We start from the raw sequence: 25,578 nt of genomic DNA on the forward strand, positions 1-25,578 counted from the left end.
GCAACTACCATCCCATCAAGGACTAGTGAAGCACAGTCGAGCTTCATAGGAGAACCAAGTTCGAAAGGACATTATTAGCATGACTCAAACAACCAAAAAACCATAGCACTACCGCCTCATCAAAAGCTAGTGAAGCACAATGGTCTTCATAGGAGAACCAAGTTCGAAAAGACGTTATTAGCATGACTCAAACCTGTGACCTCCTAACCCACCAAACCCTGTGGACTAAGCCACGAGACTCTCACCCGCTAGACTCTTTTTTTTGTTTTACTTTTTACCAAAGTTTAGGATAATTCCATTGATAGAAAAAGAAAATAGTACATCAAAAGAGGATATAAGTCAAGTACTCACTCACTAGACTCTCACTCCGGTGGTAACAAAGCATATAAATGTAATGTCCTAAAAAATATAGGGAGTGATTTTCACACTTTTTTTTATTTTTATATTTACACTCTATTTTTGTGTTTTTGTGTTAAAAACCAAAAAAAAAAGTGTGAGGATATAAAAAGGGTGTGTGAAAATTAATTCCCAAAAATATATAAAGTATTTGAAAATTGGAATTAACCAAAATACTGGGAGATAAATCCGTACTGCAATATTATTAACAATCAAACAAACGAGGAATAACGGGGGGGTTGCGAAACTGAAAGAGAATTCTCTTGACTGTGACAATTGGATTTTCCCCCAACTTGGCGACTAGGGTTTCCTCCATCTGTTGATTTTTAAAACCCTCTCGCTCGATCATGAACTCGGACCCACCCCGACTCAGTGGGTTCCGGACAGACTCCGACTCCGACTTCGCCTTCGCCTTCAACGACGCCAACTTCTCCGACCGGCTCCTTCGGATCGAAATCGTGCCCGATGTATGCAAGTCCGATGAGGCTGCCGAGGTGGGGCCCAACCGCAAGCGGAGGAGAGAAGAGATCATCATGGGTCAAGTTGATGGTAACTAACTACTCTCTTTCGCCCTCCGGGGTGCGTTTCCGCTAATATTTTTTTCTTTCAGGCTAATGACAATAGTCGAGTTATTTTCGTTAAATGGTATATTAGTTACCACCCGGGGTGGTAGCCTAGTGGCTCATGGTTCACTCCCACAGGGTTTGGGTGGCCAGGAGGTCACGGGTTCGAGTACGACGCCCTCTCGAACTTGGTCCTTCTGTGTAGTCCTTGGTGAGGTGGTAGTTGCTATGGCAATTTGGTGCCTTCCGGGGCCATTGCGGGTCTGGAGTTCCTACGGTCATGCCCAAAGGACGGTTGCTATGTCCAGTTGCCTCTTCCTCTGCCCATTTGAGTAGCAAAAAAACTGTATTTTGATTGATGTAGGTGAGGAGAATGATCCGTCTAGAAATCCGTAAAAACTTGGACTTTAGTCTATTTTAATTTAGTGGAAACACCCCCTTACTTTACCAAATCGAGCCGAACCAAACCGTGCATTTAAGTCCCAATCACTTGGTTCAATAATTGTAAGGGAATGCCCTAGTATAATTGTAGCCTGTAGGCTTGTTGGTGTGTTGAGCAGTGGCGACTCCAGAGAGAGAGTCTTCAACTCTGCGTTTCCTAGCTGCAATGTGAGCTGCACACATGACAGCCGTAGGATTTACATCTAAAGATGTGCTCAAAGGGTTCTAGGGATTTTTTTCAATGGTGTCATCTCACTTGATGTTTCCCCAAAAGTGAGAATTTAGACTCTGTAAATTGTTTGATTCTCCAGCTCACTAGGTTCACCTGATCCCAGTGGTAATACACTGGCGTCGCCCCTGGTGTTGAGTTCTGGCTGGGTGCACTTTTTTGAGATTGGCGAATATTGATACCTGCCAGTGCTTAGGGTTTGTGTAACTTCTTGGGCCAAGCTTGTAGCTTCAAGTTAAGATATTCTGGCTGTGGAAGTATTGATGCTGTAGAAATGCCCTATTTGGGGGTTGCTTTTCTTGATTCAGTAATCCCATGGCAACTTGAAACAGTGACTTGGCACGAAACACCACTTTTTTTCTTTCCATCTGTTTTCTCTAGCTGCAGAATGCATGGGACTGTGGCAAGGGGTCTTAAATAGCCTGGTTTTAATTATACTAAGTGTAGGAGTTCTGAAAATAGTGGAGGAATGAACAAGTGGGACTACATAAGTTGATGCAACTGGGTTAGTTGTGGTTTTTGTTACCAAGAAGAGATAGGTGTATGTGTTAATGATTGAAGTTCATATCCCATTTTACATTAAAGATGGAAGGTCGTTAGCATTGTGCCATTGACATTTTGGTTCCTCTGTGTACATTATTTTCATAAGTTTGTCTTTGGTCAGCGTAAGGGTGGAAAAAATAAGTTGTGGGAATGTGGTAGAATGTGTAAACTTCTCTAGCCCTAGGTGCATCTCCATAAATCCAAATCCTAGTTATTGGTAGAATTATCCATTATCATTTCACCTATTGAAGTTGAACTACTTGAACTGTGATATGTATGCCTTCCTAGAGACTATAAAAAGGATGCTTATGCCTTCAACGCATCCCTTGCCGAGCAGGAGAACAAAAATTGTTGCTGATCTATTGTCTCCAAAATGCTCCCTTTACTGTAATTTGGGCTTCCAATCGCTTTAACCTTGTCGTTTTTATCTTTCTAAAATGATTATTTTTTAATTGTTTCTGAACTGGATTTTGATTGCGTGCATGCATGCCATCCTGCCTTCTGGCAATTTTTGTATGTTTGCATGATTCTCCTTTCTCAATATCGGTTGCTGATTTCAGCTATAAATACTATTTTGACTCTTAATGGTAGATGTGTTCACGAATCGCGAGGAGCAAATTTTAAGCTGTAACATGCTGGATAGAGATGATGGTGTTGCTCACGAAAATGAAGATGAGGAAACTGTGGCAATGATTGAGGAATCACCTTCAGGTTGTGGAGTTAATAAAATTCCACTTGGTACATATTTTACTTTCGTCTTCTTTTCTTTGAACTTTGTTCGACCCCAACCACAAATAAAATAATGATCAGACAAGCAGAAAAATAATAAGTAAATAAATTTGGTATATTCTTCTATTGTGGTAATTACAGCTACAGAAGGAACTGTGTAGCTTATTGCAAATTTGCAATACTCTACTATGTCATCTGGTTAGGGAATATGATGCTATGATAGTGCATGGTTCAGCAGCGACTCATAATTCCATTTCCATGACATTGGCTGGTTTTGAGTTGTGCAGATTTTATGATTGATTAGATACTTCTGCAGGTGAGGAAGCTGCCGATAGTAATGATTCATCCTGGAATATGGGCTGTACAGTGGTCCATCGAGTGAAGACTATACACATCAGCTCTCCGATTTTAGCAGCACAGAGTCCATTTTTTTATAAGGTCAGGAATTATTTCTTCGGCTCGAAGCTGCTTCGGTTACATGACATAATGGCTTGCCAAAATCGAATTCTGATATTGGCCTTTCTTGCAGCTTTTTTTGAATGGAATGAGAGAATCAGAACTGCGACATATAACACTAAGAATTAATGCCTCTGGTAATTCTAGAAACATATCAGATTCCTGTATTTTGGCTTACCTGTATTGAAAATATTGGTTCATGCATCATCAGAGCTCTCACGCTTGTAACTTGTAACTTATATGTCATCATTTCATTGGTTTTTCGCTGCATTCCTTTGGTCCAGTTGTACCTTTGGAGCCCATTCATGGTTTCTATATAGTTTTATGTTCTTTTCATGAAGTTGACTTAATAAGTTATATTTACACAATCATTCTTTGAAAACTTCTTGTGAAACAGAGGAAGCTGCCTTCATGGACCTCCTGAATTTTATGTATAGTAGTTCTTTGACAACGACCACACCTTCTGCTTTGCTTGATGTGCTCATGGCTGCCGGAAAGTATGAAGTTGCTTCGTGCATGAGATACTGCAGCCAGTTATTGCGAAGCAAGCCTATGACTCGCGAGTCTGCCTTGCTCTATTTGGATCTTCCATCCACTGTTTCAATGGCTGACGCAGTCCACCCACTGACAGATGCAGCAAAGCAGTTTCTTGTTGCACGGTACAAGGACATTACTAAGTGAGTTTCTCTATTATATAACTCTACTCTGTTTCTTTGTGATCTCATACTTGAAAATTAAATATTTGTTTTCCTTCTGGATATCACAAAGTTGGGAGGGGGGGTAGGAAAATTTGTAGAAACGACTTCCTATTTCATGATATGCATGTTAATTCCCTCGATTTTGCTAGAATGTGTTTGGACCAAGCATTTGGTTACCGGAAAGGAAAAGGGAATGAAAAAGTTGAAGATCTAAGGATTGTGAGCTGTTAGGTCCTTTAGTTTCTTTTGTCCTTTTCCTTTCCCTTATGGCCTTACCCATATACTTGATCTAAATACAGCCTTAGAAAACCGAGGTTTGAGAAAAATGCCATCTGTTTATGCTTTCACTGGGCATTGGAGTTGCCAGTCTGGTTTGACAGTTGCAAATTTCAATGTGTACTTCAGCCATATCTTTTTCTCTTAGGAAGATTGGATAAGAATCCACAACTCCCTACATGCATTTTTATGTGGCAATTTCAGAGTGGCCCGGATTGAAAAATTGCCTTCTTCTCAATATGGGTCCACTGAACTCAAAATGCTATATTTGGTCTGTTGAGTTGAAGACATTGTTTTCTGGCATTTCTTTCCAGGTTCCAAGAAGAGTTGCTGAACTTGCCTTTACCTGGAATTGAGGCCGTATTGTCCAGTGATGATCTCCAGGTAGCTTCAGAGGATGTTATCTATGATTTAGTCCTGAAGTGGGCCCGAGCCCATTACCCAATGCTAGAGTACCGACGAGATGTCCTAGGCACACGCCTGTGTCGCCTCATCCGCTTCCCATACATGACTGGCCGAAAGCTGAAGAAAGTCCTCACGTGCAACGACTTCAACCAAGAACTCGCTTCAAAGGTTGTTCTGGACGCTCTCTTTTTCAAGGCGGAGGCACCGTATCGGAAGCGCACCCTTGCTGCAGAGGATCTCAACCCCTCTTGCCATCGGTTTATAGAGCGCGCTTACAAGTATCGTCCAGTCAAGGTTGTGGAGTTTGAACTGCCACGTCAGCAGTGTGTGGTGTACCTGGATTTGAAGCGTGAAGAGTGTGCGCATATTTTCCCGGCTGGCAGGGTTTACTCTCAAGCCTTCCATCTTGGGGGACAAGGGTTTTTCCTTTCTGCACACTGTAACTTGGAACAACAAACAAACTGCCATTGCTTCGGGTTGTTTTTGGGAATGCAGGAGAAGGGAAAAGTGAGTTTTGCGGTTGACTATGATTTTTCATCTAGGTTGAAACCCAGTGAGGAGTATGCGAGTCGGTATAAAGGGAACTACACATTTACAGGAGGGAAGGCAGTTGGGTATCGGAACCTATTTGGTGTACCTTGGACTGCATTCATGGCAGAGGACAGCCTTTATTTCATCAATGGGATTCTCCATCTCAGGGCTGAGCTCACCATCAGGAAGTGACTCTTTTTTAACGACCTAGTTTCTAAAAAACATGTTAATAATCGGTTAGGTAATTGCAGTTATATTCTCACTTGGAGGGAAGTATTGTTGTAGGGGGATTGGTTGTAGCAATTTCAGTCAAGTGCTCCTGAAACACTATTTCTGTATATCACAATTATGTATATGCAATTCTCCTTTTGTAGTTTTCTCTTGTTCTTTGTTGTTAATTGTTAAAGGTCCTTTTCTGCGGTGTTACTTTTTGAATTGCTATGACTGGGGAAAGTCGTGTGAAATAAACTTGATATAAATTGTTAACACCATTTCTTAACACCTTAATTTTTTTTGGACAATTGGTTACTTAACATGGTATCATAGTTTTTTTTTTTTATTCTGGTAAGTTTTGGGTTAAAGTCTCTCTATTTATTCTTGTTCTGGGAGGTCTTGGGTTCAAATTCCTCTTTTTGCAATTTTCCCCCCTTGCAGTATGTTTATCTCTTTGGTGTCCTATTTTGCTTTGCGTGCAAGTGTTTGCATCTCCACATGTAAGGCGTGAGGAAGGATGTCTAATAGCTTGATCAACATTTGGTATTTCCACGTGCAAGGTGAGGTTGCATGTAGGAAGGATGTTGAATAACTCGATATACATGTTGGATATGCCCTTGTTTTGGTAACAATATGCCCTTGTTCTTGTTGTTACCAATCTCCTTCACATGGCTTCATCCCCACCATTTGCTGCTTAATTGCCTCTCGAATTGTGGAAACATGCAACCACGCTAGTACATGTTAATCCCCGCATTTCATGGACTAACTGTGATATGATTGTACTTCCTCCAAGGTGGGATCCCATGGTTGTGAAGGAGCCTGTTTTTCTACTAATTAGTTCCCCTAATGGGACCCATTACAACAAGCATGACTTATTCCATTGTCTCATCTCTTACTGTCAAAAGTTGTGCCACCTTTTGCAATGCAATGATCAAAGATCAAAAGATGTTGAGGTTCTGGTTGATTCTCTCTCTGTTTTTGTTTCCGGTAGTGAACAGCTTTAATAACCCTGTTACTAATGAATCTCTAGATGCTCTCCTTCAGGATCTTGCTCTCAGAGCTCTGCCTCACCGTCGACCTCACACCGGTGGTCTATACAAAGCCGATCTGCCAGAAAATCTGGAAGGCATCGAAATGGTGGTGGTACGAATTCGGAGCAAGACCTTGTGGAATAGAGGTGCTAATTTCAGCTACATTCACATCCCTCGAAGGACTCTTCCAGTGCCTTATGTGAGGAGAATCTCTCTTATGTATCTAGATTTTGGCAACTGGTCTTCGTACTTCAACAAGATGGAAGGTTACTCCCTGGTGTCTTCTGTAGTTGGTTTCATGGCTTTTGATGCCTCAAATATAAGCTCCAATAATGTCACGAAGCTCGATCTCAACCCCAAGGTAAAGCCGATAGAGATTCAGTTTCCCAGTTTGGAACTCCCAGAAGAAAGTAATGGAAGAGAAAGATGTGCTAGATTCGGTGCAAACAGGACAGTTCATCTCAGCGAAATGAGCACACGGAATTCGTGTTATAGTAGACATCAGGGTTTTTTGTCCATAGTTGTTCCATTGGAGAGGAAGCAGAGGGTGTGGGATTGGTGGGTGAAGGGGTTTGTGCTTGGATTTGTCGGACTGGTGGTGGTTTGGTTTGTGGGGATGGTACTTGTCAAGGTTGTAACGGCAAAGAAAATCCATGAAATGGAGAGAGAAGCAGAGAAAAGTGTCGATCTTGAAACCATTTGGATAGGTACCAGCAAAATGCCTACTGCAGCTGTTACAAGAACTCACCCAGCCATTGAGAATGCAAGTATTTGATAGCTCTACATTTTCGTTCTTTCCTGATCTTCATTTCTTTCTCAAAAACACAAGGTGCAAATTTCATCTATCTTCTTTACGGCTAAGTTAATTGTTAATGTGTTCTAAAATGTTTTAGAATGCATAATTCAGAGTTGAATATGTCATAATACGGCCTAACATGGTGTATTCTCTTTTGTAAACACTGCACATGGTGCGTAGGTCCTGCTAATTCATAGAGAGGAGAGGATCGACTTGGGCCGAAAAGGATCCACAAATGGACCGGACAGGAGCATCTAGTCTACCAGGGGGTGGGGGAGAGATCCTGTTTGGGTCTTATTTCACACGTTTTTTTGTTGAGTGGTTGCTTCTCAGTTCTCACTACTCGAACCTGCACCACAGTAGGATTAGGTTTGGTGTCTGCTCGAGAAAGCTAAATAAATTGAGTTCCAAATGCAAGAAGATGACAAAGCTCAACTAAAGTTAGGTGAGGTATCAGATACGAAGTCAAACTAAATAATTAACCTGCCAAACCCACGTTTGAGACTTGTTTATCAAATCATAGAAAAATTTAGCCTACGACTACCCTTTTAAAGTCACCTAAAAAAACCGTAAAATTTTTGAATCAAAAAATAAAGTACTAACGTGTTTAAAAATCGATCGAGATCTTTAATTTGAAAAGGGGCACATAAAAAGGGTCGGTGTAAATAAACCAAACTGTTTCATATGCCCTTCGTAGGCACAAAGATTGTACAAGGAAACTGGTAAAGGGATCAACTTGGTTTTCGTTGTGGTGGATCAGAGACCCAAATCCATACACACAATCGCACAACGCACAACGAATAATCGTGCAAACACAGACACAAAAAAGCACGACGCGAAGATCTTCACTTTGTATCAAATGGATAAGAGAGTACAGTAAAACATTGGCTGTTGCATATAGAAAAACACATTGTAGGATTTTACACCAATTACTGTGATTGTCCGTGAAGTGGCAAACCAAACTGAATTAGGCCTCCGAAACCCAACAGTAATTATCCATTTTCGGCGTCTACTATCATATATTGTGTTCGTTGGTAAAGGCATACCTGTGCGAATGGGAAGCGAGTGATGCTATGAATAAATCAATAAATTATTCAAATAAGCAGAGGGTGTGACCTGTGAGGCTGTGTCAAAGTTTGACACAAGGTTACTAGTGTACTTATTTAGGGGTCTTGGGGCACCCCAATATTCTTTTTCACCACACATTTTTGTGCAATCCATACACATTTGTAGTTAGTATTGGTGCCCACAAAAATATGCGGTGAAAAAGGGTGTTATGAGTCATGGGTTGGTAACCCAAGATCGTGCAATAATTTTTCCTTCTCAGCAGTTTTCTCAAGCAGCCATTTGCGTACCTGATGAAAATACCTTCACAAGAAGTCATATCAAGAGATATCAATGTCAATACCCAAGGCCAATCAGTTCACCATAAACAATACAAGTCTAACATAAGGAAACCACCATGATCACTAGTTTTTTAGGATAGTTAACTAGATATTGTCATTGAATTTTCCAAACCTTTTTAAGCATACATTTAAATAAACATACAAATATATCACTCTTACAACCATAAATTCAATACCGTATCTGAAATTACACCTGACACGTGTACGTATAACAACAACGAAAACGGTATCATACCCACTGCTTTCAACCACGATTTGGTGTCAAAGCAACATATTATATTTAAAGCAAGCATGCGGCATGCCAAGAATAAAAAAAACCTGCCAAATCATCAAAGTGATTGCCTAACAGTCAGCAAACGAAACAACAAACTTTAATTTGTTATTTTGTAGCTAACCGAAGGAACAAAAAAGAAGGTATTCAGAAGACATGCTGCCAATATACGAATGCATTTTTCATGCATATCACAGAAGTTATAGTTAGGTACGTATCGTCTACTGACATTTATCTCTGCATCAAATTCCAAACTAAAAATTCCAAACCCAACAGATCCTACGAGCATAGACCCATTACCATCTGATGTTTGATATGGACTCTCCCACGAGTCCTTATAAAAGTATGGTTGAAAGTTCTTGACACTGATTGAGTACAGCAATTGAACATCCATCAACATTGATGTTGTCAATCACATAGCAATTGTCAGATATAGCAAACATATCCAAAGAGCATGAAACTGCACTAGCAGTAAGTTTGCCGTAAAGCAGACACCCAGCAAAAATGTATTCATCTCAATGGGGCATAAGAAAGATGTGGGGCATAAGAAAGATGTGAGAACAAGGAGTAAGGGTTTTAACAACTGGACCCAACGTGTCTACCAGAATCCAACTACATGGTCAACCTTCCATTGCAACCATGGAAATCAATAATCAGCACCAGAAAAACACGAGTGAAAAAATGACTGCTGGAGCAACGAAAGAGTAGAGACATGCAGGAATGTTACAGAAAGTTGAGAACGTCAGTATTTGAAGCCACATTTTTAAATTTCTACACCAAGATTCCAGCTATCGTTCCATGGCAAAACATGGATTTTTGGATTCATCCCACAACGGTATATGAGCATATGCTGCATATCTACCATGCCTTTTTTTCAGTTTACGAATAGATCTTTCTCTTGAGACAGCAGTTATGACTGACTCCCATTTACTCCATTCCACTTACTCCAATAGAAGAGAAATCAAGGCACCAAAATTCCATGTTTCTGAAACTATTGCTTCATTGTACTCTCAATTAATTAGAGTCAACAAATTAGCGGAATACCAAGAAGTCTAAGATGACAAACTATACCGGGGGGAAAAGCAAACACCTATCTGTAACAACTAACAAGCAATGCTGTGTGATATTAAAAGAAAAATAAGCATTAGTTTATCTTCTAACCTGCACTGGCAAGAAATTCCAATGAAGCCAGTAGGCATGCATCACTTATTAGCAGCAAAATGGAAAACCACTGCAAGGCTAAAACAACAATAGAAATGCCTAAGCAGGTAAAATCCCCAGCAACAAAAGATACAACCCATGTGAATTGAAACACCAACAAAACCCAATGAGCACAAACAAATGGTAAAGCTCAATTGAGAGCAGCTACATGGGTGTCACCCTTTCGAGCAAGCTTTGTCCATTCCGTATGAAATGCACCCGGGCGGTCAATCCTCTCATAGGTATGCGCCCCAAACAAGTCCCTTTGAGCTTGAACAAGGTTCGCAGGGAGCCTTGCTCTCCTATATGTATCAAAATAAGAAAGACTAGCACACATCCCAGGAGTACTAATCCCAGCAGAAATGGCCAACCCAACGACTCTCCTCCATGCCGCCTGCCTCTGCACCATCTCCCTCGCAAAATCCGGGTCCACCACCAAACTAGCCAAATTCGGATTCCTTTGGTACGCCTTCTTAATCCGGTCCAAGAATACGGCCCTAATAATACACCCTCCTTTCCAAATCCTAGCCAATTCACCGAAATTCAAATCCCATCCCTTCTCAACACTTTTCGCCCTCAATAAATTCATCCCCTGAGCATAACTACAAATCTTGGATGCATACAATGCCTGCCTCACATCATCAATCAGCCTCTTCTTATCAATCCCACTCCTCACAGTCCCAACCTCCTCCTTCAATCCTGCTGCCTCTAACACCTCTGCCGCAGCCTCTCTCTCCTCCTTCAAGCCACTCAAGTACCTACAGTCCAATGAGGCGGCAATCGTCGGAGCTGCCACTGACAGCTCCGCCGCCTGCTGGACTGTCCATTTCCCAGTCCCTTTCATCCCCGTCTTATCTAGAATCTTATCCACTAATTCTCCCTCTCCATGTTCATCCTTCACTTTGAATATATCCGCCGTGATTTCAATCAAGAAACTCTCAAGCTCCCCTTTGTTCCACTCGCTGAAAATCTCAGCCAATTCAACATTCGACAACCCTCCCACATTTTTTAACACGTCGTAGGCCTCAGAAATCAGCTGCATATCACCATATTCAATTCCATTATGCACCATTTTTACAAAATTACCTGACCCTCCTTCACCAATATAGGTCACGCAGGGACCATCCTCAACTTGAGCTGCAACTTTCTTCACGATTTCCTCTATGTTTAAGTAGGCCTGGTAGGATCCACCTGGCATCAGAGAAGGACCATTACGGGCACCCTCTTCACCGCCGGAAACACCCATACCTGTTTAAGAATGAATGAAGTTGAGAACAGTAATTTCCACAGAACATTCAAGAAAATTTGCTATACTGATAGATTTTACTCAATTATACTAGTATCTCAATTCAAACTGAATCTTTTTCAAACCCAAGAGGCCAGGACAATACTCCAGTAGAAGTAATTTCCGCAGATTAGCAATAAGAATCACTAAAATTACCTACAGTCCTACACTAACAGAATTTTACTCGAAATTATCCTAGTATCTCATGAATCTTCTTCAACCAAGACAAAAGACTGTAAGAAGCTACTCCAGAACATGTTAATTGTAATTTCCTTTTACAAATAACAATCATTCAGAAAAACAATCTCTACTAATAGAAATTTTTCTTAGTTTACTAGTATCTCATCAGAATCTTTCTCAAAACCCAGAAAAGAAAAACCGTAAGAAGCTACTCCAGTCATGTAATTACACTAGGTTACAAATAACAATCACTAAAAACGACCATCTATACTAACATAGAATCTTGCTCAATTATACTGGTATAGCAATATCTCATGATTCTTATCAAAATTGAATCTTCTTAAAACTCAAAACCAAATGAAAAAGGACTGTAAGAAGCTACTCCAGTACATGTAATTCCCGTAGATTAGAAACAAACACCCCCATAAAAGTTCTCTCCACTGCTAGAATTTTACTCAATCTACTAGTATCTCAAGCTACTCCAAATTCCAATACATGCAATTTCCATAGATTGGAAAATATACAATCACTAAAATTTTCTATACTAACAGAATTTTAGTCTAATGTACTAGTATCTCATCAAAACTGAATCTTTTTCAGACCCAACAAAAAAAGCTGTAAGAAGCTCAATTTAAGAAACACTTTTTCAATACCGAGGTAAAGGTTGCCTTTCCATAGACTACTCCAGTACAATTAGTTTCCATGGACTAGCAATAACAATCAGTACAATTAGTTTCCATGGACTAGCAATAACAATCAATAAATTTTCAATACTAAGAGAATCTTACTCAATTATACTGGTATCTCATCAAACTTGAACCTTTTCTGAAGCCAAAAAAAAAACATGTAAGAAGCTATTCCAATACATGTAATTTCCACAGTTTAGAAAACTAACGATCACTTCAACTTCTCTATACTAACAGAATTGAGAAATCCTGTGAACACAACTTTAAAATGCAATTCTGGACACAACTGCATCTGGAGCCACGGCCCCAACACAGTCGTGACCGGAGTTGTGTTGCTAGACTTATTGAAGAGAATTTGTACTCAATTTACTACTGGCATCTAACAAGTAAAAAATTGAATCTTTTATCAACAACAACAAAAGTTGGCAAGAAGCTACATGTAAAAATAAACATTTTTTTTTAATACCGATGCACATGGACGCATGTCTGGAGTTGTGTTTGTAGACTTTCCGTTACTCAATAATACTAGAATCTCATCAAAATTGAATATTTTTCAAACCCAACAACAACAACAAAAAACTGTAAACGTAAGAATCTCTTTTTTGCAAACCCAACAAAAAATTAAAAATTGAATACTAGAATCTCATCAAAATTGAAATCTTTTTCAAACCCAACAAAAAAAACCACCGTAAACGCAAGAAAGTTTTTTTCAATACCGAGGTAAAGGATGCCTTTCTGAGACACCTCATGCAGCCGCCTCTCGGTATTCTCGTACCACTCATTCCCACCATCGATAATAGTATCACCCGGCTCCATATAATCCGACAAGGCGGCGATGGTCTGGTCGACAGGGGACCCGGCCTTGACTAGGATGATGACGGATCTGGGCCGTTTGAGGGACAGGACGAAGTCCTTGGGGGTGTAGTGGCCGCTTAAAGGGAGGTTTCCCTCGTTGCGGGCCCGATCTAGGGTTTCGTCGACCTTGGAGGTGGTGCGGTTGTAGACGGAGATGGGGAAGCCCTTGTCGGCGATGTTTAGGGCTAGGTTCTGGCCCATGACTGCCAGGCCGGCCAGCCCGATGCGGGAGAGGGAGGGTTCCATGGTGGTGGGTTTAGAGAGAGAGAGAGAGAGAGAGGAAGTGGAGGGTGGAGTGTGGGAGTTGAAGAGGTGATGGGCGGGAGCCGACGGAGTCGTCGAGGGAGCCACCAACGACAAAAGATTTAATCGGCAACGGCGATTATTTCGAGGTAAAGACTATTCCAAAGGAGCCCTACCCAGAACGACGTAGTTTGCAGTTAAAGCGACTTTTTCCAAAATGGAGTATTTCATGGTAAAGGAAATAAATATTTATTTTTTAGGAGAAAATCTTTTTTATGGAGGTGCTGTAAACACTTGCAGCACTCAATCGTAACCGTTCAAAAATGTTTTTGACGGTCAAAATGTTAATAAAACTTTTTCGGGGAAGAGTTAATTGTGACCGGTCATAATTGAAAACGAATCTCAACCATTGATTCCGCGAATAGACGGCTGAGATTGATTGGTACTGTAAACAGACTATTTACAACACCTCCGTAAATTAGATATTCTATTTTTTAAATTAAAAGTAATATATTGTGAAAGAATGATTTATCTCGTAAAACAAAACAAAAAACATTTAAAAAAAGAAAAACCTTAGCCGAACAAGTCTTAATTCATCATCCATCACAACTGGTTATACGGACGAATACAATACTAAATAGTGATTTTTTATAATTTGGCACCGGAAAGTATTTTTTTGGTCAAATTTTGGCACTTCCTTTACAATGGTTTAAACTAGAACCAAACAGTTCCAAATTTAGGATTTATTTGGCTTATTTTTTGGTCTTTATCAATTTTTGAAAAAAGTTTTTTCTTTTGTTTTTTTAAATAAAGTTGCTTTTTAATATAAATTTATTGAACTTGATTTCTTTTGTTTCATTAAAATATATATCTACTTATTAAAGTATTAAGTAGAACTTCATTATTTTGGCTACACACAAAAGCGTTATAATATGGGAATAAATAATTCACACATTAAAGATATAAAATTTTAGTACTTTTTTTTTTTGAAATTTGCTTAAATCCCTCAAACTCTGGTAACGCTGCCCTTGATGTTTGGACTATTTTTTCGGTATTACTACTGTTTATTTGGCTGCTTTTTTGAATTTTTGTTCTATTCACCTCAATTTTTCTAGATTTATTATTTGTCTCGACCAAAAAAAAATTAAATGATGATTGAAATTCCTACAAATTTGCTAAAGACAAAAACAGTTTGAAAAGGACAATTTTTATTGTATTAATTTTTTCATCTTATATCTACTTTGTCCAATTTTGGTCCATTTTTTATGCTCTTTTGATTTTTCTCGTCCACATGAATGATTATTTTTGAAAATTTAACAAAATATCACTAAACATACACGAGTTAATTTAAAACCAAGCACATCCTAATGAAGAAGCAGTTTTGCCAACTATTTATTGTGGGGGGGGAGAGGGAAGTAACAAATACATAATGCCAAAAACATTATTAGTATCACAATACATGCTTCATCGATGCATTTCTAATACATTAATCACCGCCCTTATGTGTGGTTGTTAGCATTTTCTATTAAGAAATAGGGCTGAATGTGATTGAATTTCGAGAGGTTTTGTTATGCCTCTTGAAATCACTTATTTCTCCTTGTTTGTTTGAGAAGACGTTGAACTCCTTTTGCATTTTTATAATCGGATGTCTAAAGTCATTTTAAGCACATTTCCAATACTCAAGGCCTGAAATTAACAATCGGACAAATTTTCAGTGACCCGAAGAGCTTTGCTTTCGATCAAGCCTCCGAACTTTGATCATGCTCGACTAATCCCTTCGGACTAGAAGAAATTCATTGCAGTGTCAAAGGGACTAATCCCTTATTATTTGAGAATTAGAAATGGGGTTTGGAAGATTAATGCCCATCAACTAGAGTTCACCACTTCTTCTGGTTAGCTCTCCCGGATAGAATTTCTACCAAAGCGTTTCTCCATAACCGTCGTATCTCCTCCTATAGCACTTGCCCCTCGGGCTGTCTGGAAGATGAATCCGCGAGTCATGCGCTCCGGGAATGTTATTGTCCCCGCCTACTTGCTCTTCCTCCTTTCATTGAAACGTTCATATTCGGGCCAAGAGTAACCGTGAGAGCAACCATCAACACCATTTAGGAGTCCCTTGTGCCACACTTTTTCCTGCCGGTGTGTTGGGCTATATGGCTCCATCGCGATGAATCCATTTTTTATTCCTCACAAGAGAACCATACCCCTTTTCAATATCAGAGTTAGTAATGCCATCAGTTAAGCAGTAGAGCGGGATACTTCCTTAGACAATCTGGGACACAGTAGAGGGGTGAATTCTACTTTTGAGGTTGGATGTTGCCACTTACGAGTAAATTTAAGATCACTATATATAATTACAGACAGGGCTTTCATCTTGAAGCGAGAACAGGTAAGGCGGTTGGCCTCATTCGGGATGACAAGGGAATGTGGGTTGTAGGCTTCCACCTAAACCTTACAAATTTGTTTCTTCCAGTACTATGACCGAGTGCTGGGGAATCCGGGAAGGACTCAAGTAGGCTATGGGCACAGATTTACAGGGAATAATTTTTTTGTGAAAACCGATTGTTTGGCGGCCACCCAGTTGCTCCAGGATGATAAACTTGGGAACCATGAACTCGGCGACATTATCTGTGATTGCAGGTCTATGCTCTGGATGCTTGAGAGTGAAGTGGAACATGTTTTCCGGAGAGCAAACTTTTTTGCCGATGCTTTAGCTAGTCTTAATTTACAGCAACATTGGTTAGTTGTCTTTCATTGTATGAATAACTTCCTTGGGCAGCACTTGTATGCAGACTCAATAGGGATGAAAAATTCCCTAGAACTCGATTTATGTCTTAATTTTATGCAGTACCAGTTTAAAATTCCCTACAACCATTGTGCACGTAGCATTCTTGAATTTATGCTCTGTTGATGCCTTTGTAAGGCCCGTGATTTTCTCCCTTCAAAAAGGAAAAAAAAGAAAATAGGACTACTATTTTTTTCCACTATGAATTTACTAAGAAGAGGTAGTAATCCATTAGGAACTACCAAAAGTAACCTCACTGGCAATCTTCTTTCAAATAAGCCCGAGCTATTGGGCATATTTCGCCAAAATTCCACTTGCATAGGCATTGCATGTGCAGTGTGACCTCTGGCGTTTAGTTGGCATTATTGGAATAAGCCCAGTACTCCTTAACAAGTTGTCCAAACAGGGATCCCTCCTTATTCATGAGCTTCATTGGCTGGTCATACTCCACTAGTTTCCCTGCAAAATCAATTGCAAAAAACAAAAAGAAAAAGAAAAAAAGAAAAGAAAAATCATCTTCTATTTTTTTTGAGCTTTCCTAACAAATGTGACATGTTTGTTTGACTGTAAGGTTATATAATCTCATAAAACATGTAATCTCACTGGACTAATACTACCAAAAAGATACTTTATGTCTCACAAATTAGGGGATTCTATATTCGAGGAGTGTTTAATCAGAGCCATCAAAATTTTAACCAAACACCAAGTATTTGATCCTCTTGAATATAAAATCCCATCCGATACTCATGTCCGGTTAATAAGACGGCTGCTTAAAGCAAAAATTCCCATGATAAAAGGAAGAAAAAGAAAACAGAACTCACCATCACTAACAGAAAGCACCATTGTGCAATCCATAACAGTTGGTATTCTGTGGGCCACTGTGACGACAGTGCAGTCAGCAAATTCTGTTCTGATGGTTTTCTGGATTAAAGAATCTGTTGCATTGTCAATTGAGGCAGTGGCTTCATCAAGAACTAAGATCTTCCTTCTCTTCAGTAGAGCTCTCCCTAGACAGAATAACTGCCTCTGCCCCATGCTCCAATTTGACCCATCTTGTACAACTGCAGTGTAGATTTTGGGGTTTAATGGTTAAGGTTTAGGGTTTCCTTTGTGTGGCGTTGACTTTTTAAATTGTTTTCTGTTATGAGAAACAGATAAAATGGAAGTTGATACAAAAACTTGTTTGGGGTTATATTATGGAAAACTTGTTTTACAACTGATTCTGCAGTGTGGATTTGAGCAATGCTACATGCATAGTTTTGGGCACACATGTGTTCCGAACAGTCTGATCATTGTGGCCACATTCATCAGACGGTTCTGTGTCCGGATTTCTGTACACAAAGTTCCTGTGTTTTTAGGGTTTAGAGTTTGGTATTGATTTCAAAAACTGTTTTCTGTACTTTAAAACAATGAAATGTGGAAACTAGTTTGACAAACAGTTTCTGTTACAATCCTACCATTCTTATCGGTTTCGAGAGCTGTTTTCAGAAAAGTTGTGAAATTTTCTTCAAGACAGACAAGGTACTTTAAGGTGTTTTCGGAATTTTCAAAAACAGGTTTTTGATATGTTGTTGGTGTCTTCTAAAATGAAGGAAACATCAATGCTTGAAAAAGTGATGGATGCCAAACAAGATCATATGAAATCCCAAACCTTTCTGTTTCATACTCCTACCTAAAGAGTCCAAGCCCCCTTCTTTCTTTTCAACGACGTCTCGAAGCCGACACTTTTCAAGAACCTTCAAAGGGTGTTTAGAATGATATTAGTAAAGCTAAAGCATTTTCGATATCCAAGAATTATGATATTTGAATAGTCACATCCATAGAATCATTTTAGAGACATACCTTCCATATTTCATGATCAGAATGTTCTGATAAGGGGTCTAGATTATATCTAACAGATCCACTAAAAAGAGTTGGATCTTGTGGAATTACCCCAAAGTGTGATCTTAGGTCATGAAGCCCAATTCTACTTATATCGATATCATCTATAATGATCATTCCCTCTGTAGGCTCTACGAGGCGAAACAAGGCACTGATCAGAGTAGTCTTTCCACTTCCGGTCCTTCCAACAATTCCAATTTTCTGCCCTCCTTCAAATATGCAGCTAATACCGCGTAAAACCATGGGAGCATTAGGCCTATATCGAACCTGCACTTTTTTGTTTTTGGATAAATCCCTGATTAGATTTAAAGAAAATAGAAGGAAATGTTGATTAAAATGCTATTTTTACCTTCAAATCATGGATTTCCACTTTTCCAAAAGACGGCCAGTTGAATGCAGGACGGTTGGTTTCTATTATTTCCGGGGCTTCACTTGGAATGTTCATATATTGTTCTAGCCTTTCCACTGAAATGATCAAATTTGCTAGCATGCACTGGCTTTGGACCGAAGAAACGAGATAAATATTCAATGAAAGACCGTATGACAAGGCCATGCCAATATATCCTGCCATTTGGAACACCGATTTACCAAAGTGTTGGGAAAATGTTCAAAAAATGACTATGTCCTTATAACTTTTTGCTCTGAGTCCATTGATATTGATTCACTAACCAGAGTCAGAAGCTCCAAGATTTATCAAAGTCATGGCAAGTGCCGAAGATGAGAGAACAATTGCACATATTATTTCCAGACGCAGGATCAACCACTCGTTTGCTGAAAAACTATGGAAGAATGGACTTGCATTGTTGTCAATAAGGTGTAAGTACTGTGCAAAGAATCTATCTTCTTCTCCAAATGCCCTGATGGTCATTGCTCCTGCTATAGATTCGGATATCTGGCTTGCCACCGAAGACTTTGTTGTGCCATCAATTCTCATCAACTCTTTTGATGAAGCAAAGTAGTAGCTCTATAACAATACAGCACAGACTCATTTGCTTAATGAAAAATAGCCAAGAAATTAGTGTCATAGAAAACAGACTCATATTCTTAAAAGTGCATATTTACCTGTAAGAGAATGGTCACATAAGCCATGGGTATAATGACAATCAAAATAGGCCAGGAAAGAACAGCCAATATTATGTAGCTAAAGTATATGGTCATGGTTGATGCTAGCGTGAGACTCAATTTGAATGACAATTCAAGGTCCACGATACTCAGATCCGAAGACACCTACAAAAGGATAGAGAAAAATTCAATAAGTTTTAGTTTTGAGTACTTTTTGCATCTTAGAACTTAAAGAGGTCCTAATTACCCGACTGAGGATCCTTCCAAGAGGCGTTGAGTCATAAAATGCCATTGGTGCTCGGAAAAGAGATGTCATCAGCTTAGAAAAAATAGCTTTCGATGTCTTGAGACCTAATACAGCTACAACATAAGATCTAAGGACCAAGGTAAGTGTCATGCCACACCCAATCACCACGTATGTTGCTAGAAGTTTTAATGTACTTGTGTTAGCATCATCCAATTCAGAAGCCAACCAGAGATTCTGTACCAACTGCCCAACAAGATACAGGCTATGGGATATGACTGCCAGTGAGAGGTACAAGAAGCCGTTACTCTGATTCAGATACTGTATATAAGGCTTGAGACCTGTGTTTCCGGTTTCCCTTTCTTCTTGCTTGATCAATTGGTCCCCAACGGGCACTGCTCCTAACCGACCATTGGTACAAGTTTTCTTGATCTCTTCTATGGAGCTTTTGGTTCTTTGTGGAGAACCACTTGTACCGTTATTTTCACAATAAGCAGCGTCGTTGTGTGCGTTCACAAGGCTTTGAAACTCTTGACTACTAGCCAGCAACTGATTGTAGGTAGCTGCCATGAGGATTCTCCCTTCAGACATCAGCTACAAACAAAGTGAAATTATTGCAAACCTTTGCTTAAAACGAAAATGCAATAGTTGTCACAATATTATGTGGACAGATTACTGAAACCAGCGAAGGTTATAGGAAAAAGACTGACCAAAACAGAATCAAATGCCGGAAGGAAGTCAACTTGGTGGGTAACTAGTAAGACTGTTTTCCCTGAAAGAGCTCCCATGACATATTCCTGGTCATAATCCATATCATTTATTAATTGAAAGGACATTTTATTTCCACCATTAGTTTTATAAAGACGGGAGTTTTAAACTTGTGATCACATTAAATAAGCCAGTTGCAGTATGGGCATCAACGGCGCTGAATGGATCATCCAACAGATATATATCTGCATCTTGATATAGAGCTCGTGCGAGTTGGACACGCTGCTTCTGACCACCACTGAGGTTAACACCTCTTTCGCCTATGACCGTGCAGTCGCCAAATGGAAGCATCTCAAGATCCTTTACTAGAAAACACTTTTGAACTACTTCTTGGTATCTATATTCATCCATGGTAGATCCAAAGAGGATATTTTGTTGAATAGTTCCAGTCTGAATCCATGCTGTTTGGGATACATAAGCAATCTTTCCACTAACTTGAACCTGGAAAAGAAGTAGAAGTGATAACCACTGAGCATACGAATCTGGAGACCTTTACAATCTAATCTAAAAAATGAAAAACATATGCACTGAATTGGATGATGTAAATTTTCAATTTTCAATCTGTCCAAAATGCAAATTTCTATGTGAAAACAAGATTTCATTAAAACCCATATTTTAGAATTAGCAAGTGAAACGGGAAACTAGTACTTACTATGCCATTCGTGTATGGAACCTCTCCGAGAATTGCAGCTAAAAGGGTTGATTTACCTGAGCCAACTCCTCCACATATAGCTACCTTCTCCCCACTTTTAACTAGCAAGTTTACATTACTCAGAGTAGGCTTCAAAGAATCGCCATCCCATGAAATTCTAGTGGAATTTACAGCTACAGCATGCTCAGTTTCTCCGTCATTACTACTTTTCTTGATATACCTGCTCTCAAGTTCAGGAGCCTCAAGAAACTTTACAATCCGAGTAAATGAAACACTTGCTTCGATGAATACTCCAGCAACATCGGGAATTAACCGAATCGGTTCCTGGACAATACGCAACGTTGCCAGGAACGTAAAGACATTACTCGTACTCAGAGGAATCCCAAGCCAGTAGCATGCCCAGAAGGTAACAGCCGATACAATGATTGGAGAGGACCAAAAAAGAACTATATAGTAGCCCTTTTGAGCCAGAACTGCAGATAAACAGTTGGTTTCTTCTGTCCTTAGACTTTTGATGACATTCTTGAAATTTGTTTCCCAAGCATACATTTTCAGAACTTTCATATTTGCAAGTGCCTCTGAAATAGCCTTCAACATCCCGTCTTGTGCCCCCATGAGCTTTGTGAGATACTTATGTTGTAATTTGGCCACTGGATAATTCCCTAGCACAGTTAACAATATAACCAAAAGGGCTGCCAAAGTTGCCATCCCCACAGCATAGCAAATGATAATCAAGGCGATGCATATCTGTAGACCAGTTGTCCAAATCTGGTGAAACCAAAATGGAAATTCGCCTATTTTATAAGCATCCACCGTGACATAATTCATTATCTCCCCCGGAGAATGAGTGGTCTTAGCAGCATTTGAGAGTTTTAATTGCTTCTGATAAATTGCTGCAGATAGTAAAGATCTCACTTGGAGCCCAATAAGTCTAGTTTGGAAGCACCATTGCCTATCCGATAGTGATTCTAAGCATTTTGCAAGGAAAAGCCCAGAAGTGAGTGCATAGCTCTCATATTGGAAAACTTCTGCCCCCTCAGCAACCCTAATGAATGCGTAAAGAAACAGTGGACCCGTGGATAGAGTGAGTACCTTGATCAATGCGAAAACCCCAGAAATTAAAATAGCTTTCTTTTGGCAGGAGAGTATTGTCAAGAAAATGGATGGGGACTTGTGAGGATCGTTTTGTTTCCGTTTACTTTGTTGTTCCATAAACTGATAGTAACATATTTCCGCTTGATCCATTTGACATAAATGTGGAATATCTTCATCCTCAATAGTTTTCTCCTTACCCTTCTTCATTAATGAATTCAACCAGAAAAATGACATTCTACTAAGTAAACCCGCTCTGGCAAAAGGAGTGACATTTCCCTTTGAATCGGTTGTAACGTTGAAATCAGATTCTTCACCCTTCAGAGGTGTATATGAGCCATTGTAACAAGCTTCACCGTCATTTTTCCCCATAGTTCTGTCCCTAAAATTTGCAAAATATCAGTAAAATTGCACCGGGAAATGATAACGTATCTAATACTAGTATACTACCATTTTCATATACACAACTTTTCCACAATTGCTTGTTTTACAAAGAGAAGGCATTGAAATCCTGCTGGCAAAAATGCAAGAACTAAGCAAACTTTCACTGCTAGGAAATGAGTTTTTATGTTCACAAGGCTGAAGCGTCAACTTAGCAAAAACCAACTATCCCCTGGATAAACACTACTAGCCGCCCGTGGAGGGGCAAAATGGTCTGTTCTGTACTCAAGTTCTGTTAGATTGTCCAAATCTCCAAAGCCCTAGCAAGCCAAACCCAAACTGCCATTGAAAGTGGCAGAGGCAACAGAGAATGGAGAAATGCCTCTGTGTCGTAAGGAGGATGTTATATTTCTTGAGGAGAATTTGTGAACGGCAAAGAAAAAGAGAATGAACATAGCAGCATATCAACAGCAGTGATCATGAAATGGTTGCCACAAGAAATGTATAGAAAACGGCAAAAATTCAGGAACTACACTTGTTTCCAACCTTGTTTGAACAATCAGTTGGTAAACCCTTCTATGCTTTGATGTTATGGAAAATGTCTTCTCTTTGTAGCCTGTAGAAGGGGAAAACTTTGAAGAAAAAATCAATACTTTCTCTAGCTCATTATGCTATGCAGAACTTAAGTTGCAGAAAGAAAAAAAAAAAAAAAATCTCTTCAAAAATATTAAATTATATATATATTACAAAGTAATGATATTTCATACATATTCTTACTGATCAATGCCTGTTGTGAAATCGACCTGAAACCACACACAAAAACGCACAAAAAACAATCAAACAAGCAAAACCCACAAAGAAAGTACGACACAAAGATCTGCCTTGTTCATCAACTTGGTACATTCACGACTTACATCAGTTTTCCACTATGAACTGACTGGAGAAAGGAGTACATAACACATTGGTTGCTGAATATAACAAAATTTATATCACATTAGAACTTAACATGCAAAAAATCTTCAAAAATATTTAATAAAAAAAAATATTTGTGGCAATGCAATAATCTTTTTGACTTTTTACAGAGTGGAGAAAGGAGTACATAACACATTGGTTGCTGAATATAACAAAATTTATATCCAGGAGTTTTAATTACATCACTAATTATGGTTGTACTTTTGTTTAGATTGCTATAGTCTGTGTAGTGACCGCCAAACCTGGGGACTGTTCAGATTTTGGTCAACCAAATAAGTTAAGTACTCCCTCCGTCCCAGTTTGTTTGTCCAATTTCGACGTACGTGTCTTTTAAACAATTGTCTATATCTCACAATCTATAATGTTTTACATAATTTCAAAAACATCATATTTTAGATCTAATTGAGATCTATCAAACAAGATTCATATTCTATATAAAAAATATAGACAATTTTGTAAGAGGTCCCAAATAGTGAAAATGGACAAACAAATCGGGACGGAGGGAGTAGTATAGTTGGACCACTGCATATGCCATTAGAATACATGCAGATGCAGTAGTTGTGGAATGAATAGCTTCTTATGCTAACATTAGAACTTTACATGCAAAAAATCTTCAAAAATATATAATAATAATAAATTTGTGGCAATGCAATAATCTTTTTGACTTCTTACTGATTGTACCTGCTGTGAATTCGACTAATCCCAAAACCACACACACTCGCACTAAGAATATCAAGCAAGCAAAACCCACAAAGAAAGTACGACACAAAGATTAATTACATATTGTTCTTCAATATGGTACATTCACGACTTACACCAATCAGTTTTCCGTTATGGATCAAATGGAGAAGAGAGTACATAATACATCAGTTGCTGCATATAACAAAGTATATATCCAAGAGGTTTTTACATCACCAATTATGTAGAAATACTTTCCTACAGGTTGTTAAAGAAACAAATCAGAAGCAGCAATATTGACAAACCCAAAGATTCAACAGAAACTTATTAACTCAGTTTGAAGGCTGAATTAGCTTTGAACAAATTTTAGTATTGAATCTGCTATTGAAAGCATGGCCAGGCATATCTTTACTCTAGATTTCCCCCCCCCCCCCCCCCCCCCATTACCTCTGGCCTTCACTTAGATCTTCTGAGCCTGTGGCACTGATTGAGAGTAGAAAAATCTAGTGTATGCACTATGCACCTTCTTTAGTTAAACAGGAGCATTCTGATCGACCACATGCAGATGAGTACTTATTCAGCTGAACAGGAGAATTCTGACCACATGCAGATGATTGCTTGTTCAGCTGTCCTGGGCACCACCGGGTGGTGTTCAAATGCCGTTTTCGACCACACATTTCTATGGGTCCATACATTAGTACCCGGCTCCATATGGTGTTCCAACACTGTTTCGACCACACACTTCTATAGGTCCATACACTTAGTACCTAACCCCACAAAAATATGGAATTGAAAATAATGTTAGGAGCATCATGCGACGGTGTCCACACAATATATTTTCCACGCAGATTGGATATGCTATTTAAATGGTAGATTGCTGTATAGATTGAGTTGGTTTGTCATAAATGACCTTGTCCCACATGGGTACAATTTACCAGGAAACATCATTCTAGACATTTTGATTAGACTTTGATTACACTTTACGCCTTTACCAAGAAGTTGTTTTCCACTGCCTTTGAATTTACTTCCTCCGTTCCGATTTGTTTTTTTTTTTTTGACTTTTAAAGAGCGTTTAACCTCTAAAAAATTTGTCTATAATTTTCATTTCATAATATTTTTAATATATAATATGAATCTTATTTGGTAGATCTTAATTAATTTTATTATAATTTTTTTTAAAATCATAAAAAATATTATAAAATGTAAGATATAAGTATATTTTTGAAAGACACTAATTTCGACAATGAGACAAAAACAAATTGAGACGGATGGAGTACTTCATTCTTTCTGTCAGCCGAATACCCATTTCCGTACAAGAGTCTTCCTAAAAATTTCAATATGCTGAATGCATTATGATTTATGATGACTATATAAGTGCTGCCGATCGATGCACCATTCTGGACACTTTTTTAGAATTTTTTTGGAGGTTGTATATGTTTTCTTTATTTCGTTCATCTTCTCGAAAAGAGCAAACAAAGACCTTGATTTGGCATAGATACTGCGTTTCGAGAAGCATATTTCCAAGATTCGGATTTTTTCAATTTCCCCAACTTTTTTTTACCAGTCAATTTCGCAGTTTCGGATACACAGTTTAGTATATTTCCGTTTGACAAAAAAAAAAAAGAGGGAT

At 39.0% G+C, this 25,578-nt stretch overlaps 4 protein-coding genes across 7 annotated transcripts; 2 read left to right on the forward strand and 2 right to left on the reverse strand.

Annotated features, from left to right (window-relative positions):
* The first annotated feature begins 584 nt into the window (after nucleotides 1-584).
* On the forward strand, nucleotides 585-5,640 carry LOC131315876 (BTB/POZ domain-containing protein POB1-like). 2 transcript variants are annotated; one of them, XM_058345096.1, is made up of 6 exons: nucleotides 585-945; nucleotides 2,764-2,910; nucleotides 3,218-3,339; nucleotides 3,431-3,494; nucleotides 3,755-4,034; nucleotides 4,646-5,640. In XM_058345096.1, the coding sequence occupies exons 1-6, from the start codon at nucleotides 744-746 to the stop codon at nucleotides 5,457-5,459; spliced, it is 1,629 nt and encodes a 542-aa protein (XP_058201079.1). In that variant the 5' UTR covers nucleotides 585-743; the 3' UTR covers nucleotides 5,460-5,640. The 2 variants fall into 2 exon arrangements, with proteins under 2 accessions (XP_058201079.1, XP_058201080.1); XM_058345097.1 differs by having other exon boundaries at nucleotides 2,764-2,883.
* A 178-nt stretch (nucleotides 5,641-5,818) lies between these two features.
* Nucleotides 5,819-7,432, forward strand: LOC131315877 (uncharacterized). Its single transcript, XM_058345098.1, has 2 exons — nucleotides 5,819-6,433; nucleotides 6,525-7,432. The coding sequence occupies exons 1-2, from the start codon at nucleotides 6,254-6,256 to the stop codon at nucleotides 7,284-7,286; spliced, it is 942 nt and encodes a 313-aa protein (XP_058201081.1). The 5' UTR covers nucleotides 5,819-6,253; the 3' UTR covers nucleotides 7,287-7,432.
* Nucleotides 7,433-10,161: 2,729 nt separating this feature from the next.
* On the reverse strand, nucleotides 10,162-13,590 carry LOC131315562 (6-phosphogluconate dehydrogenase, decarboxylating 3, chloroplastic). The gene is made up of 2 exons (XM_058344695.1): nucleotides 13,052-13,590; nucleotides 10,162-11,432 (listed from the first exon to the last, which is right to left on the reverse strand). The coding sequence occupies exons 1-2, from the start codon at nucleotides 13,434-13,436 to the stop codon at nucleotides 10,336-10,338; spliced, it is 1,482 nt and encodes a 493-aa protein (XP_058200678.1). The 5' UTR covers nucleotides 13,437-13,590; the 3' UTR covers nucleotides 10,162-10,335.
* Nucleotides 13,591-16,220: 2,630 nt separating this feature from the next.
* LOC131315174 (ABC transporter C family member 10-like) lies at nucleotides 16,221-24,566 on the reverse strand. 3 transcript variants are annotated; one of them, XM_058344292.1, is made up of 12 exons: nucleotides 24,396-24,566; nucleotides 20,826-22,299; nucleotides 20,294-20,614; nucleotides 20,116-20,202; nucleotides 19,409-19,999; nucleotides 19,162-19,326; nucleotides 18,769-19,063; nucleotides 18,449-18,663; nucleotides 18,061-18,366; nucleotides 17,891-17,954; nucleotides 17,040-17,279; nucleotides 16,221-16,677 (listed from the first exon to the last, which is right to left on the reverse strand). In XM_058344292.1, the coding sequence occupies exons 2-12, from the start codon at nucleotides 22,287-22,289 to the stop codon at nucleotides 16,571-16,573; spliced, it is 3,855 nt and encodes a 1,284-aa protein (XP_058200275.1). In that variant the 5' UTR covers nucleotides 22,290-22,299; nucleotides 24,396-24,566; the 3' UTR covers nucleotides 16,221-16,570. The 3 variants fall into 3 exon arrangements, with proteins under 3 accessions (XP_058200275.1, XP_058200269.1, XP_058200282.1); XM_058344286.1 differs by having other exon boundaries at nucleotides 17,870-17,954; XM_058344299.1 differs by lacking the exon at nucleotides 24,396-24,566 and adding an exon at nucleotides 22,845-22,914.
* Nucleotides 24,567-25,578: the final 1,012 nt, after the last annotated feature.

Source organism: Rhododendron vialii, chromosome 2a (assembly GCF_030253575.1).
Source record: "Rhododendron vialii isolate Sample 1 chromosome 2a, ASM3025357v1".
NCBI classification, from domain to species: domain Eukaryota; kingdom Viridiplantae; phylum Streptophyta; class Magnoliopsida; order Ericales; family Ericaceae; genus Rhododendron; species Rhododendron vialii.